Here is a 16613-nt window from a genome sequence, read left to right as displayed (position 1 = left end):
TTTATTGGGATTTTATGTGATAGACCAACACAAAATGGCACATACTGTATCTGAATCCCTAAACATTTAAAACAATATGATAATGGTGACAGTGGTGATAGTGTGAAGTCTATTTTATGGTATCTGGGATAGGTGGTTGAAACAGTGATTTATCAAGACAAGAACAATTTATAAAACTCAAATGTCTTTAGAGGTGCAGCATACAACTTTCTTTGCTGGTTAGCGATAACGACAGTGGCTACTCTCAAAATTCTCTTGAAATGGAAACTGGAGCGTGACTCGATAATATTTGTATACAAATGGTCTGTTTGGGCCATTGGCCCAGTGTACAGGCCCAATAATCCCCATGTGTCAAACACAAGGCCTGTGGCTTGAATCCAGCCCACCACACCATTTCATGTGGTCCTCGCACCCAAGGGTTTTTTTTCAGCTGAAAGGTGGTAAAACTCCAGAACTCACTCCCCACTGCCACTCTTCTCGGCGGTTCTCACAGATCCCTGCATTCACAACGGTATCAAGGGAGATGTAGGTGCCGTGTGGGATGGGGAAATCATGTGGTAAGCTGCACTTTCTATGTAGCACACCCCTAAACTCTGCACTCTGTATATAGCACACCCCTGATTTATGCACTCTGTATATAGCGTATTCCTAAACTCCACACATAAAGCAAGTATTTATTGCCCCCTTTAAGATTCTCCCACTGTTCAATTTGTTCACACTCACATATAGTTACATAGTTACATAGTAGGTGAGGTTGAAAAAAGACACAAGTCCATCAAGTCCAACCTATGTGTGTGATTCATTGCAGTTCATTGGGGTGGCATGGTTGAGTTCCTTCACTTATTCTCTCAGAAGAAAAGCCCCGGATACATTTATATAGTCTTACAGATACAACCGGCCCTTTTGGGCAACCATAATGCTGATGTGGCCCGTGATTAAATTGAGTTTGACATCCCCTGAAATAATCCATCGGGCCAATGGTTATGGCTTTTGCATTTGTCAGGGAGTTTTAATCACCATCCAAATCATCCCTTAGCACACATTTTCTCTCATTTCTTTATACTCAAAGTTCTTAGTGCCACCATCAGTGCCCATTACAACTCTTATTTTTCCATCTACTAGATCTGCTCTCCTCTTTCAACTCACAAACTGCAAGGTGTTTAGACTTTTAATGCATAAAGCTACTGCAATTACAAGCACATAAATGGAGCATTCAAAGATACTTTACTCATGCTCTTGCAGTTGACCTTTTTCTGGCCTGTATTTGACCTGCTTCAGGGGGTTTTGCATTTCTATAGACTTGTATGAGTAAGCAAATTCCCCTTGAAGGGACGAGAGGCCAGCTAATGCAGGCCTTTATAGTGTCCAAATCATTTTAGCACTAAGTGTGGCCCCTGCACTTCACTGTGTTCTGTCTGGCTCAGAAATCTGCAGTTCTGCATCACACAAATGGAGAAAGGGTATAAACAGGTGATCCTCTTCACAGAAGGGAAGAATTAGAAGTTTCACTCTGCCGTTCTGCCTAATGTCCTTCTGCCTACTTCCTCGCCCCTCAAAAGTCATTTGCTCCTGCTGTCTGTTTTCCCACCACAAACCATGCCCGCTGACTTTTAGCCCCTCTGTACTGTAAGCTATTGCTAAGGACACTGCCAGGACGGATGGTGCGACCTACGGACCCCCAACACAGCACAGGGAGTGAAAGCAATCCTCAGCATAATGCCCATTTCCCTCTACAATGAAGGATTACGGAAAGGCCTTACGCAGCCCCTGCTGAGAGAACCCCTTTGTATTAGCTTTCAATATCCTGTCACCTATCAATACTCTGCTTTGTGGGGGAGATTGCTATGACATAACCTGTAGGTTCAGAGACTTTAAAGGAGGCTAGATCAGACCTCCTAACACACCATCCATCGACATCGATAACTCAATTTTTCCATACATTTTTCTGAACATCTCTGCATCTGGGTGCTGCGGCATTCATCGTACATTGAATACAAATTCTTCCACATAAATACCACTGATGAAAGGGCTTTGAGCCTGAAACACATTGGGTACAGAGAGTACTGAAGCGTCCTTCTCGGGCATTGGAGAGTAACTACTTTACATATATACCGGCACTTTATTTTGCAAGAAAATATGTTTATTGTTCATTTGTATTTGTGTTGTGTTTTTAACTATCATCACATTTGTCATTAACGAGTTTTTATCCAATTTTTACCTATTAGTCTGTTGGTTGCCATTTAAAGTCCCATACAGGGGGGAAATTAATTTATTTTAGTAAGCTATTGCTAATGCTTTCTCTTTCCCAACTTCCCATCCATGATCTGTTCTTCCAGACTGTACTCTTGTCCTGGATCTCCTCATTTCTGTTCCACAATCTGGCCACAATCTGGCCTTGCTTATACTCATCGTTGCTTCATCATCATGCTTATCCCAAAATACCCTTCCCCCTAGTCTTTATCCCAGGTTCTTACAGCTTTTTCTCACATACTCTACATAAGAAAATTCCTATCCTCTGATCTCCCGATTCCTCCCCTAAGTAGCCTCCACTTATCTATCTTAAAGTTCAGATTAAAATCCATGCTGTGTCTCCATTTATTTACTTTACAGCTTTTGTTGGAAAATTACATTGACTTCTCACGTCTAAACTTGATATACAGGGGGAGATTTACTAAAATTGGATCACTCGTAATCTGGTGCAGCTGTGTGTGGTAGCCCATCAGCTTCTAACTTCATCTTCTTCCATTAAAGTGATATTAAAGTCTTGTTTAATTCCTCTATAAAAATAACAAACACGTTATACTTACCTGCTCTGTGTAATTATTTTGCAAAGAGCAGCCCACATCCTCCTCGTTGGATCCCTCGCTGGCGCTCCTGGCCTCTCTCTCATGCTGAGTGCCCCCACAGCAAGCAACTTGCTATGGAGCACCCGAGCTGACCTGCTGCTCTGTGTGTCCATTCAGACAGGGATCTGTGGCTCGGCTCCACCCCCTCTTCTCATTGGCTCACTGACTTTGATTGATTGTGTCTCAGGAAATCAGGAGGGAAATTCCCGAACAGCCGAGGCTCTTGTGCAACATCGATAAAAAACCTTCTGCTTTTAGAACCCCTGGGGTATAGACCCGGGAATGTCCGTGACCGTTGTGTCTCCCAGATCTGGCTTGTCACGGATCGGAGTAAAGGGCTAATGACATCGGCCATTTACCATGTGATCACTCCAAATGACGGAGTGATCGCTTGTAAACAAACCAGAGCTTATCCGGTTCAGCTCCTCTCATCACGCTCATCATTACAGCATGTGAGGAGGGAGCTGGTACAGCAGCGCTGTGGGCTGGATCTGAAGTGCCCACAGTGCTGGTCTGTGCCCATTCCTGGCTCATCCATCCACCCATCCCCAGCTCCTCCATCCCTGGCTCATCCATCCACATTCATGCTCATCCATGTTCCATCCCAGGTTCATCCATCCACATTCATGCTCCATCCCTGGCTCATCAATCCACATTCATGCTTTATCCTTGGTGAATCCATCCCCATCCATGGCTCATCCATTCCATATGAGTGATCATCCATGCCACGTCCATGCGATATCAGTTATCATCCCTGCCACAGCAGTGATCATCTGTGTCACATCCATGCCACATCAGTGTTCATAGGTGTCACATCCATGCCACATCAGTGCTCACCCATGCCACACTAGTGATCGTCCATGCCACATCAGAGCTCATCTGTGCCACATCGGTACTCATCTGTGCCCCATCAGTACTCATCTGTGCCACATCAGTGATCATCCGTGCAGCGCCGGAACAAGGGGTGGGCAGGAGGGGTGGCTGCCCTGGGCACTGTGGTATCATGTGAAGTGGGGGGGGCACCACATGGAAAATGGGGGAGGGAATTTGTGTTGGAAAGGGGGATTTGGGGGGCAGCAGGGAGTAAGTATTGTTCTAGGAGGGGAAATTTGGGGGGTATGCTAAAATGTAGGGGAGGAGGAATGAGGGAAGAAGATTTGTGCTAGGGGGGATGATTGTAGCACTTTGTGCTGGAAGGGGGGATTTGCAGTGGGGTTATTGGGGGGGGGCAATTTTAGTGGTAGAGAATTTGTGCTAGGAGGAGTGATTTTCTTTTGGGGGCACTTGAATTGGGGGGGATTTGGGGGATGGGGGTTAAGATTTGTGCTGGGAGGTGGGATTTCAGCAGGGGAGCAGATTTGCACTGGGAGGAGGGGGCATTTATGCTTAGGGGGTGAAAAAGAATAGTGCTCAGTCTTTATTTTTGTGGGGGAGGGATTTTTGATGACATATAATGCTCTTACACCTTGGGGGCAGGGGTGCAGTTTGGCATGTTTGCCCTGGGCTCTGGATGACCTTGTCCCAGCAATGCATCCGTGCCACATCAGTGCTTATCCATGCAAGCTCAGTGCTCATTCGTGCCATATCCATGCCACATCAGTACTCATCCGTGCCACATCAGTGCTCATCCATGCCACACCCATGCCACATCAGTGCTCATCCGTGCCACATCCATGCCACATCAGTGCTCATCCGTACTATATCAGTTCTCATCTGTGCCACATCAGTGCTCATCCGTGCCATAACAGTTCTCATATGTGCCACATCCATGCCACATCAGTGCTCATTAATGCGACATCGGTTCTCATTAGTGCCACATCCATGCCACATCAGTGCTCATCCATGCCACGTCCATGCTGAATATATTTTGGGATGTAATTTTTGCTATGTACATGCTATGAGTTAGAAATAGCTTATAAATGGAGAACTTTGTGTAAAAAAAAATGGGTTTTCATTTTCTTTACACGTTTTCCAAAAAAAATTACATGTTAAAAAGACTCATTATGCCTCATAGATTATACGTTGGGGTGTTTACTTTCCAAAATGGGGTAATTTTGTGTGTGTTTTCATTGTCCTGGTGCTCCAGGGCCTTCAGAATTGTAAGCCCTTGTACACACGGTCGGAGATTCCGACAACCAAATCCGTCAGAGTAATTCCGACGGATTAATTCCGGAAGAGGTACGGAAGTGATGTTGCATACACACGGTCGGACTAAGTTGTCTAAGTGATGACGTTATTTCGTTACCACGGGACTACGTTTAGGCTAGTAGCCAATAGCTTTGGTCTAGGAATTTGATCTGAGCATGCGTGGCACTTTGTCCGTCGGAGTAGGCTACACATGATCGGAGTATGTCCGATAGGAGCATTTTGTCTGAAAATTTTACCGGCAAGTTGGAAAAATTGGTCCGTCGGATATTCCGACGGAAACAGTCCGATGCAGAATATCCGACAAAACGGTCCGATAGGAAACATTCTGACGGAATCTCTGACCGTGTGTACAAGGGCTTAGAGGTAGTCTAGAAATGATATGTGTAATTTATGTCCCTGGAACGCCTAATGGTGCTCCTTGCATGTTGGTCCTCTGTATGTGGCCAGGCTGTGTAAAAGTCTCACACATGTGGTATCGCCATACTCAGGAGGAGGAGTAGAATGTATTTTAGGGTGTAAAATTGTGGTATGCATATGCTGTGAGTGGGAAATAACTTGTTATGACAATTTTGTGAAAAAAACAAAAACTTAATTTTGCAAAGAATTGTAGGAAAAAATTACAACTTCAAAAAAACTCACCATGCCTCTTACCAAATACCTTGGACTGTCTACTTTCTAAAAAGTTAATTTGGAGGGTATTTTTACTTTTATTTCTCAAGAAATTAGATCCCTCAGTATACCAGGTGTAATCAATTTTCAGTAATTGGCACCATAGATTGTAGACTCTACAACTTTCACAAAGACCAAATAATTAATATGCACTTATGTGGGTTATTTTTTACCAAAGATATGTAGCAGTATACATTTTGTCCAAAATTTATGAAGGAAAATTACTAATTTGCTAAATTTTATACAGAAATGAAGAAAATGCTTTTTTTTACAAAATTCTAGGTCTTTTTCATTTATAGCGCAAAAAATAAAAAAACAAAACCCAGCGGTTATTTAATACCACCGTAAGAAAGCTCTATTTGTGCAAAACAAAGACAACTATTTCATATAACTACAGTGTCGCATGACTGAGTAATTGTCATTCAAAATGTGAGAGCACCGAACGCTGAAAATCGGTCTGGTTAGGAAGGGGGTTTAAATGCCCAGTGGGCAAGTGGCTAAGTTTTGACAATAAAACACCAGTTTTAGCTGCCTGGTCTGCTCTTAAAGGTTTTGAGGATGGCTGGTAATATTCATGAATATTTAGGGTTTCAATGATATCCTTTATTGGCTAACTTAACCACTTCCCGACCGACGATGTACATCGGCAGAATGGCACAGGCAGGCATATTGGCGTACAGGTACGTCCAGTTTTAAATGCCGCCCTGCCATCGCAACCCCTGTGAGTCCGGTCGCAGGTCCTGCAGACTCAATTGCCACGAGGCATACCCGCGATCGTCTCAAGGGGCGGCTGAACGAGGAGATGCCGTTGTAATCAGCATTTCCCAGTTGTGTCTAGCAACAAGTGACGCTGATCTCTGTTCCATGTGATTGGAGCAGAGATCAGTGTTCACTAAAACAAAGACCAGCACCCCACAGTTAGTAACACGCCCCTAGGAACAATTAACCCCTACACTGCCCCCCACTGGTTAACCCCTTCACTGCCAGTGTCATTTACACAGGAATCACTGCATTGATATAGCAGTGATTGCTGTATAAATGATAATGGTCCCAAAAATGTGTCAAAAATGTCCGATGTGTCCGCCATAATGTCGCAGTCACAATAAAAATCGCTGATCGCCGCCATTACTAGTAAAAAAAAATTATTTATAAAAATGCCATAAAACTATCCCCTATTTTGTAAACGCTATAACTTTTGCGCAAACCAATCAATAATCGCTAATTGCGATTTTTTTACCAAAAATATGTAGAAGAATACGTATCGGCCTAAACTGAGGGAAAAAAAATGTATTTTTATATATTTTTGGGGGATATTTATTATAACAAAAAGTAAAAAATAATGCGTTTTTTTCAAAATGATCGCTCTATTTTTGTTTATAGCGCTAAAAATAAAAAACGCAGGGTTGATCAAATACCACCAAAAGAAAGCTCTATTTGTGGGAAAAAAAGGACGTCAATTTTGTTCGGGAGCCACGTCGCACGACCGCACAATTGTCAGTTAAAGCGACGCAGTGCCGAATCGCAAAAAGTGGTCTGGTCTTAAGCCAGCAAAATGGTCCGGTCTGAAAGTGGTTAAAGTGATTGTAAATGATCACCTTGTAAAACAACCCATTCAGTTTGAAATGGAAATGAAAAGGTAAAGCATTTTTGTATAGATATAACAAAATTATAAAAAAACTTTTTTTTTCCCTTTTTTATAAGTGATCTCATTCCCTCTGTTCCCTCTGTTCACAGCTGCATATGAGCTGGGAGAGGAGAAGCAGCAGTACACTGAGCTTCCCAGTGATTGATCAAGTCTTATCATTGGAGGAGGGTAGGCTGAGTTCCCAGCTCAGCCAGAGAAATGACCACAATGTGCTCTCCTGCTTAGTGTGGTTAATTTTTGATAGGAAAGCAAGGGGACCAGCAGGAACACCAGGGATTTTACACAAATGAAGCAATACAAAACGAACAGGATACTTTCTCATACAAATACATGGTATAGCAGAAATATATCTGGAATATGAAATTTTGGGATAACAAATGTTTTAAGTAAATTAGGATGCAATTTTTTTGGGATGCAGTAGATCCCCTTTCTATGCTTTATGAATTGTAGAAACCCTGAAGAAGGGATCCAAGTCATCTCAAATCATGCATCTCTAATAAATTAAGCTCCAACGTTCTGCATTAAAATAGGACTATCCGGGTACAATATTCTGCTACTGGTAATAATCATTAAATCTGTGTAAATTCTTCCCACAGGGAACTAATCCTTTAATGATTTTACTTTCCTGAGAAGATATGAAGATTATATCATTGAGCATACCTAATTGGGGGGGGGGGGGGGGGGGATTATTACAGTAAATCACAAGAGCTGTAACTGTTTATATAATTCTTTAAATAAATAAGCCTCCTAAGATAAGATAAGATGTTCCTGCGTACACATGCTTCAGTACTCCGATCTAAGTGTAGACTGACAAAGTTCTTTACTATATATATATATATATATAGTAATATTTGGGGGTTATTTTAGCTTAAAGGTAGAGCTTACCAGTGAGCTGGATCCACACCAGATGTCGTTTAAGGGCTCGTAGGCCCACTTTTATTAAAGAAAGAAAAGTCGGATAACAAAATAGTTGCCCACACAGGGGTTTCAGCTTTCCACAGCAGTAATGTATGTAGAACCAAAAATACCAAGCCACCTGGCTCTCTTTAGCAGCACTGCTGCTCAGACTTCTGCTGCAGCCCTCTTGGCTCTTTAACAGAGTTCCTGTACACCCAGTACCTCAGCACTCTTTAACAGCTTCTCTTTCAGCCCACAAGCTTGGACCCTCTGTCTGCTCTGACAGACCGACCTGTGCAGACATGCACACTTCTTCTCCCTTACACGCCTGGACTCCTCGGGAGGGTGGAGCCCAGAACCATGGTGTTGGCTTTGTTTTAAGCCCAAGACCCACCTGTGCAATCATCCAGCCAGACTGCTGGCTGTTCCCAAAACCCGGTCCCAGGATTGGAGATTCCGTACTACCACATATCCCCCCCTTTGTTTCGACCCAGAGGGCGGAACACCCAAGTTACTTTTGGCACCTCTGTGCCAGATACCATTTACAGAAGTACCCTCCTGTCCAACCTCGCTTCTCCTAACGGGGAACTCCACCCAATGCCTCCTTTGGTGTCTCCCTCTAAGCCTTACTGTCACTCTGCTATGAGCTTTGATGCAACCTTCCCAACTTTTCTTCCGAGTGCATTTCCATAAGCACTTCCTCTCCTGAAATCTTAATGGGTTCCCGTTGGTCTTCCTACCAACCCTTCTGCCTCCACGCTTCAGGTTCCCAGGTTTCCCCAAAACTCTCTCAGCAGTACTGTTCTGAGACTGTAGGGGGCCTATTTTTATAGTGTTTAGAACGGAGACCCACCTCTTATTTCTGGTACCTGACTCAGCAGTCACTAATTGATTACCAGGTTTACCTGTACCTTTGGGCACCACATTATCATGTACCATTAACACATTATTTGGTTCATCATTGACAGACATATTCAAACCAACATTAGACCTCTCAATGTTGCACATGTCACCAATGCCTTTTTTTTCAAAATTTGCTAGGGCAGAGTCTGCAGAGGGCATACATACCAGAGGGCCGCCATCACCCACAGGAACCTCACAGGACGCCACCTCCCCTGGGTTCACCCACTCTGCAGGCAGCTGTCCTACCACTTGACCCGTTCTGATGCTACCTGTATTTTTATCCACCGGAACAGGCAAGCTCTCGTCTGATCCACATACAATTTTTACCATGCTCCTTGTCCATTCCCCTGTCCCGGGAACCTTATTAGGTTTTTCACCTAAACCAACCACTGGACTGGGGACCCCAGTCTCTTTAACCACCTTTGTTTGAGCCCTGGTCAGGATCTCTGCTGCTTTCAGGTCCACACATGGCCCTTCCACCTCATGTGGTTTTTCTACTGGTGCAGTATACACGCCCTTCACCAACTGACCAGCACCACACTGGACCATAGCAGCAGAAATGCTTCCCATCTGGCTGTTAGGAGGTGTAACCACAGGCAATTTAGGCTTATTTTCAACTTCTCCAATGTCTGTCTCAAATATTTCTTCTGGATCTAATCTAGCAGCATACGTAGCGGCAACTTTTAACAAAAGTAGCAAATTTAGGAATAAACCATTCCTGTCCTGTTTTGCTTTGCTCTGTACAGCCTGCCATACAGTGCTCCACCTAGTGGTACTGCGCAGTACCAGCCCATCAGACTGTGGAGGAGACACACTAGTATAGATTGGCTGTACATCCCAAAGTTCAAGCATCTCTTTTAATGCTTCAGTTATAAACCAGGCCCTTGACTCCAGACCTAAGTCCTTCCTGGGGATTTTCATGACACTGGGGATGCAGAGAGACCCACTTGCTGAGACTTGAAAAGTTGCGAAGGTTAACGGAACCTCCTCCCGTCTGGAGGTAAACCCAGCCTGGTGCTCCACCAGAGCGCTGCCAGGTGCTGGACTTATACACAACTTCTCAGGCTCAGCATCAGTGAACTGCTCCAGAACATTACCAGTGACATCACGTTGACACTCCATGCCAACCTCAGTTTTGTGGGTCACGGACAATGTCTCTGCTGTGCCCTTATTTGCTTCATCCTGCTCACCAGGGTTAACCCCTGCAGCAGCCACCGCGCCCTCAGGTACAGGCTGTTCTGCAGCCCCTCTTGCTGGCCCAGCAGAAACCGTGTCCACCTTATCTTTGTGCATAAAAGCCTTATCTATCAGGGAGATAAGATTTTTGCTCCAACTATCCCAATCTGTTGTATGTGCGCTCCCTTCTGCGGTACTCCTCAGCACCAATCCATCTGCCCAAGGAGAGACATAAGAACAGACTGGCTTAGTTGCAGACTCATAACACCAGTCATTGTAAATCATGTCAGACTGTGGTAGCACAGGTTGCAATACACCATATTCACCACCTTTCTCAGCTTGCACTAACACATTACCATTACACGGTACAGTTCCATTCTGTCCCACCAGAGTGACATCGCAGTTGTCCAGGGCAACCTCTGACTCCAACACATGAAGTTCCCTGGAGATTCCTGTGGACAACTGTGCTGTCTTACCACCAGTTGCTACAGGCAACGGCCCATTTTTGATAACCTCAGGTTCTTTCAGAGCAAAAGTTTTCCCAACAGCATTAAACTTTTCATTAACAGTAACACTTATAGCATTTTTCGCATTTGTAGGCTGTCCTAGCCCATGGTCAACTTGAGCCTGATAGTCAATAGACACAACACTTTTAGTCATCAACACAGGTTCTATTTGGATTTTAACCCTTGCATTCCCACTATATAGGGAAAAGTCATTCTCAAGTGCACATTCAGTGGCCCCACTAACTGGGGTCACTCTCACATCGTCATGGACAGTCTCGTAACCAGTCCTTTTATACATGAAATCAGCAGTTCCAGCCATAATTTCATTAAAGACCGTCTTACCCACCGCAGTAGTTGGTGTCACCATCTTCATTTGAGTACGTCGTCTTATGCACCAGTCCTCTGCTGCACTTTTACTGGCCAACTCCTCCTGGTGGCCATGGGATGAAACCACAGCAGGCATCTCCCACCGTTTAGCACCCCCTGCAGGCACAACAGGAAACTTCTTGTTGCTAGGGGTGACTGCAAACATTTTCACCGGAATCTGGGCCTACAGACAAAACTTTCTCAGCAACATTATCTCCAGCCGTATTCCACAACCTAGGGCAAGAAAACATGCCATGCCCCAGCTGGCCACATTCCAGGCATGGTACTGGACGATTTTTTCCAAAAGCGATTCTCTCCTGGCGATTCCCAGCTGGCCGGAATGCACAGGCCTCTTTGTGGGGACGCTGAACCAAACCTCTACTGCAGCTCCTTTCAGGCATAAATTTCACTCCGGTTGCCATGGGAGACCGCACTCTCCCAGCAGAACTTTGCTGGCTCTCTCCAACATAATAAACTGGCTCCTCCTTAAGCCACTTTCCACGATCCTTATTAGACATAGCCCATGGTACAGAGACAGCCAGATTGGCTTCCTTTGCGTTGCTATGGGCAACCACTCTCATCCTAAGCCTTTGATCAGCCTCTCTCCTTGCATATCGCATGGGCTTCGCTCTGCTGGATCCCATCTCATGCTGTGACACATTCACATCTTTCACAATAGCTGTTGTTTTAACTGCAGCAGCTTTGCCAGGGGCAACAACAGCCCTCTTCCAGTTATGGACATCCAGCGGCTTTTCCCTTGCACTGAGGGTTGGCTTCCTTTCCTCTGTAGCTTGGTTCAGTGCTGCTAAATGCCGCTTGCACCAATCCACTGCAGATTCAAATGCTGGTGGACTCTCCATAACAGCAGTCACCTGTGCACTCATTGCACCAGGGTTGCTAGGGACAACCCCAGCCATTTTTCTCCTTGATAAACTCTGATCAGGTATGTATGGGGCTCGTTCAGGCGGTAACAACCCCTCCAACCACAGAGCTCTGTCTCTCATTTCAGCAAACCTGGCTTCTTTTAAGAGCTTTGACCGCCCCATACTTAGAGACTCCAGAACAACTTTAAACAGTCCAGGAAAATGAAAGTGTCTCTTTTAAAGCAAGTTGCTTTTCTCTTCATGCAAGCTTTCCTCACCTGCACATTGCACACACTGATTGTGCTGTCTCATACACACAAACACAGTTCATAGCAAGAGAAAAAAAAATTTGACTTTTCATTCACAGGTACACCACCTGCAACACGGAATGCCTTTTGCCTGGCTGCACTTTCACACACAGCCAATAGTTCCTGACTTGAACTTACTGTGGAGCAAGGACCCGGATTCCACCATCTTGTGCCCACATTCGAACACCACTTGTAATATTTGGGGGTTATTTTAGCTTAAAGGTAGAGCTTACCAGTGAGCTGGATCCACACCAGATGTCGTTTAAGGGCTCGTAGGCCCACTTTTATTAAAGAAAGAAAAGTCAGATAACAAAATAGTTGCCCACACAGGGGTTTCAGCTTTCCACAGCAGTAATGTATGTAGAACCAAAAATACCAAGCCACCTGGCTCTCTTTAGCAGCACTGCTGCTCAGACTTCTGCTGCAGCCCTCTTGGCTCTTTAACAGAGTTCCTGTACACCCAGTACCTCAGCACTCTTTAACAGCTTCTCTTTCAGCCCACAAGCTTGGACCCTCTGTCTGCTCTGACAGACCGACCTGTGCAGACATGCACACTTCTTCTCCCTTACACGCCTGGACTCCTCGGGAGGGTGGAGCCCAGAACCATGGTGTTGTCTTTGTTTTAAGCCCAAGACCCACCTGTGCAATCATCCAGCCAGACTGCTGGCTGTTCCCAAAACCCGGTCCCAGGATTGGAGATTCCGTACTACCACAATATATATATATATATATATATATATATATAAATAAATAAATAATATATATATAATATATATATATATATATATATAATATTTTTTTTGTGCAGTCTACTGAATGCATTTGCCTTCCTGGTTTAACCACCAACTATTACTTGCTTTGCTAATAATTAGCTGTAAGACATTATTATTACAGATAACTATTTTACTGTCAAATATTTCCTAATTATCCCATTACCTCTCCTATTGCAAGTCAGCATGGCCCTTGTACTTGTTAAATACATAAACATTTCACAAGTCACTTGGGACTCTAATAACAATTATGCAGGGAGGTCTGTGTACATCTCAGGGTCTTTATTTAACCACTTCAGCCCCGGAAGGATTTACCCCCTTCCTGACCAAGCCCTTTTTTGCGATATGGCAAAAAACTGACAATTGTGCGGTCGTGCGATGTTGTACCCAAACAAAGTTGATATCCCTTTTTGCCTCAAATAGAGCTTTCATTTGGTGCTATTTGTTCACCTCTGCGGTTTTTATTTTTTGCGCTATGAACAAAAAAAAGAGCGACAATTTTGATTAAAAAGCAATATGTTTTTACTTTTTTCTATAATAAATATCATATAAAAATATATTTAAAAAAAACAAATTTCTTTCACAGTTTAGGCCAATATGTATTCTTCTACATATTTTACATATTTCTACATATTTTTTGTAATAAAATCACAATAAGCATATATTGATTGGTTTGCGCAAAAGTTATTACATCTACAAAATAGTGGATAGATTTATGGCATTTTTATTAATAATTTTCTTTTATTAGTAATGGCGGCAGTTTTTATCATGACTGCAACATTGTGGTGGACAGATTGGACACTTTTGACACTATTTTGGGACCATTTGCATTTATACAGCGATCTGCGCTATAAAAATTCACTGATTCACTGATGTAAATGTCACTGGCAAGGAAGGAGTTAAACACTAGGGGGCGATCAAGGGGTTACCTGTGTTCCCTCAGCATGTTCTAACTGTGGGGGGGGGATGGGCTCACTAGAACATGACAGAGATCACTGCTCCTAATCACTGGGAGCAGTAGACCCCTGTCATTTTGCTAGGCAAAACAGGGAAATGCCTTGTTTACATAGGCATCTCCACGTTCTGCTTCTCCGTGTCAGGATCATGGGACCCCGGTGGACATCGAGTCCGTGGGCCCGGCGGGCACGCTCCCGTAATGCCGTGGATGTCACAGCGGCATATGGCTCTGTTGTTTTGCACACCCGTGCCACTTTGCCAACGTATATCGGCTTCAGCCGGTCGGCACGTGGTGAATGACTCAAAACTTTAGCTGCTGACTAGATGTAATAGTAAAAGGACTGCATCCCAATCCCAATCCCAATTTGATTTCCGATTATTTGCTTACTGAATATAATTTATAAACCCAAACATGATCAATATACATGTTTGCATTTCACAATTTTACACCCCACTCCTTCTCCTACATACATTCCTAAGAATTTGAAAATTGATTGTTTTTAAATGACAGCTTTAAAACATTATCTTCAACTCAAATACATGCTTCTACCACTTAAATTATGATTTGCACTGATGCATGCTTACCTCCAACATCCAAGTCAACTTTGTAATTCATAAAATGTGTGTGAATAGTTCCCAGTGTATGGGGCCCCACTTTGTGTCCATGTTCAACACCATTTTCCATAAAGAACGATGTGCTTATATATCCTGTTGCATGAACTTTTGATTCTATAGCCCCATTTTGATAGAAGATATAATCAAACACATAGTCATAGTTGCCCAGTGTGGCAATAGTTCTTATGACAAGAACAGTGTTGACCAAACCACCATAAAAATTAGAACCTAAACTTGAGAAGTGACGTCTTAGAGGAATGCCAGAGTTGAGCTCAAAGACACAGATGGAGCCTTTGTTTAGGACTGATGTATCTGAATCAAGCAAGTAATGAGTGTCTATATAAGTAGCAAAGTAAGGACAGTCAACGCCACGAACCAGTTGGTAGACAGAACGTCCAATGCCAAAGTGTCCATCCATATACCTTGTTGACATCCCAGTTGGGGCATTGGAACCATAAATACTAATTGCTTCTTGGAGACCAAGCTCATAGACAATTCTGTCACCCTTGAATTTAATATCATATAGTCTGAGTCCTGTGTTTACATTAACCCCAAATGCAAAACTCCAGTGTTGGAATAACACCTGATTATTTCTGACACTGTAGCGGGCACCTTGTGGTTCATATTGCATGGGCATATCAGATAGCACACGTTTTTGAGGCTTCAGTGAAGCAATGTCATCTTTAAGTTGTGGCTTTTGCATCTTAACTGTCTTTAAACTCCCTCTTTTATACTGCTCCTCTAATTCAGAAAATGTGTCAAAATACTGACCATTGTAAAATACTTTATCCACTGTCCATTTCTTTACATCAAGGTGTTTGTGGTTAAAGAGTAGTTCTAATCCAATTGGGTGTAGGAAATATCCACTGCCCCGTGTGTTATAGAAAATAGAAAACCAGGTGCTCCGGTCTCCAGATTGTAATCCTCTTGGAGCACTGGTTAAAGCAGTGAAATATTCATTATCAGACTCATTATGGCCAAACACTTCTTTGAGGAAACTTTTTGCCTTGGGAAACTCCTTGGAATGTACATGCTTTCTTATCTGTATGTACTCATTGCCAATTGCAGGTCTACGATAATAAGGTAGTTTGCCTTTGTATTTTTTGGCAGTAATATCACTATAGTCCGTTGGTTTTGGAAGGGGTCCCACTACATATTCTTTAATTTCTGGTTCCTGATGGCTTCCAAAATAAACTACGACCAATGCTTCTCTTCTGGGTTTGGGTCCTCCCTTATCCAAATACAGTAAGGCATCTTGTTTTGTTGGTGGTACAAGTTCCACGGAATATATACAATTAGAATCAGGTTCAGCCGTGGAGATGTCCACCAGATTTGCGTGGAGATTTTTCTTTAAATAGCTTACCACTGCATCATATTCTTCAGGTGTGAGATCCGCAAAGACCAAACTCTTATCATGGTGCTTTAGGAGGGAAACTTTTTCATTTGTCAAACTGCAGGATTTTGGTTTTGGATCAAACAAAATGACCAGCACCAAAGCTAAAATTGTTAGAACGGCAAGAATCAAAATTGCTGTAACAACTTTCACATTCATGTTTAGTCGTAGTAAACCAGCTCCAGTGCAGAACTGTGAGCTTCCAGACTTGACTTGGCACAGAAAGAATTTTACTTACTCATTCCCAGCCTTTTTAACTTGCTGGGTAAGAGAAAACTGCTGAAATAGGAGGGGGAAGGAATTGGATGCACTAGAATAGGAGATTGTGTGACTTATATTGAAACGTTTCAACTGAGGCCCCTTAAGAACCTCTCATACATCACAATTATATCCTGTTTTTTTTTCTCCTCTCAAATTCCACATTTTTAGAAGCAATTACATTTTAGTAGCATACTGCAGAGATGTTGTGTAATGCCTTTGTTGTTTTGTGAATGTTATAATCCTTTAATAAGTAAATAAGTATGATTTTCAAATGAAAATAATCTAAATTT

The 16613-nt window shown here is 43.2% G+C and overlaps 1 protein-coding gene across 2 annotated transcripts in view; it reads right to left on the bottom strand.

The window, feature by feature from the left end:
* Nucleotides 1-16350, bottom strand: part of LOC143935728 (amine oxidase [copper-containing] 3-like) — a 36478-nt gene extending 20128 nt beyond the window's left edge. The window contains exon 1 of one of the 2 annotated variants that reach the window (XR_013263578.1): nucleotides 14640-16291. Coding sequence is in view for 1 of the 2 variants with exons in the window: in XM_077459811.1 (XP_077315937.1) it covers nucleotides 14640-16221 (1582 nt within the window). In the remaining variant the exon portion in view is untranslated. Of the gene's footprint in view, nucleotides 1-14639 lie in introns of both variants that reach the window. The other variant, XM_077459811.1, reaches the window with a different exon arrangement.
* Nucleotides 16351-16613: the final 263 nt, after the last annotated feature.

This window comes from Lithobates pipiens, unplaced genomic scaffold, assembly GCF_037356315.1.
Source record: "Lithobates pipiens isolate NorthernLeopardFrog02 unplaced genomic scaffold, aLitPip1_a1.2 Scaffold_28, whole genome shotgun sequence".
In the NCBI taxonomy this organism is placed as follows: Eukaryota; Metazoa; Chordata; class Amphibia; order Anura; family Ranidae; genus Lithobates; species Lithobates pipiens.
Note: the sequence above shows the minus strand (reverse complement) of the source record. Positions and strands in the feature narration are given on the sequence as shown.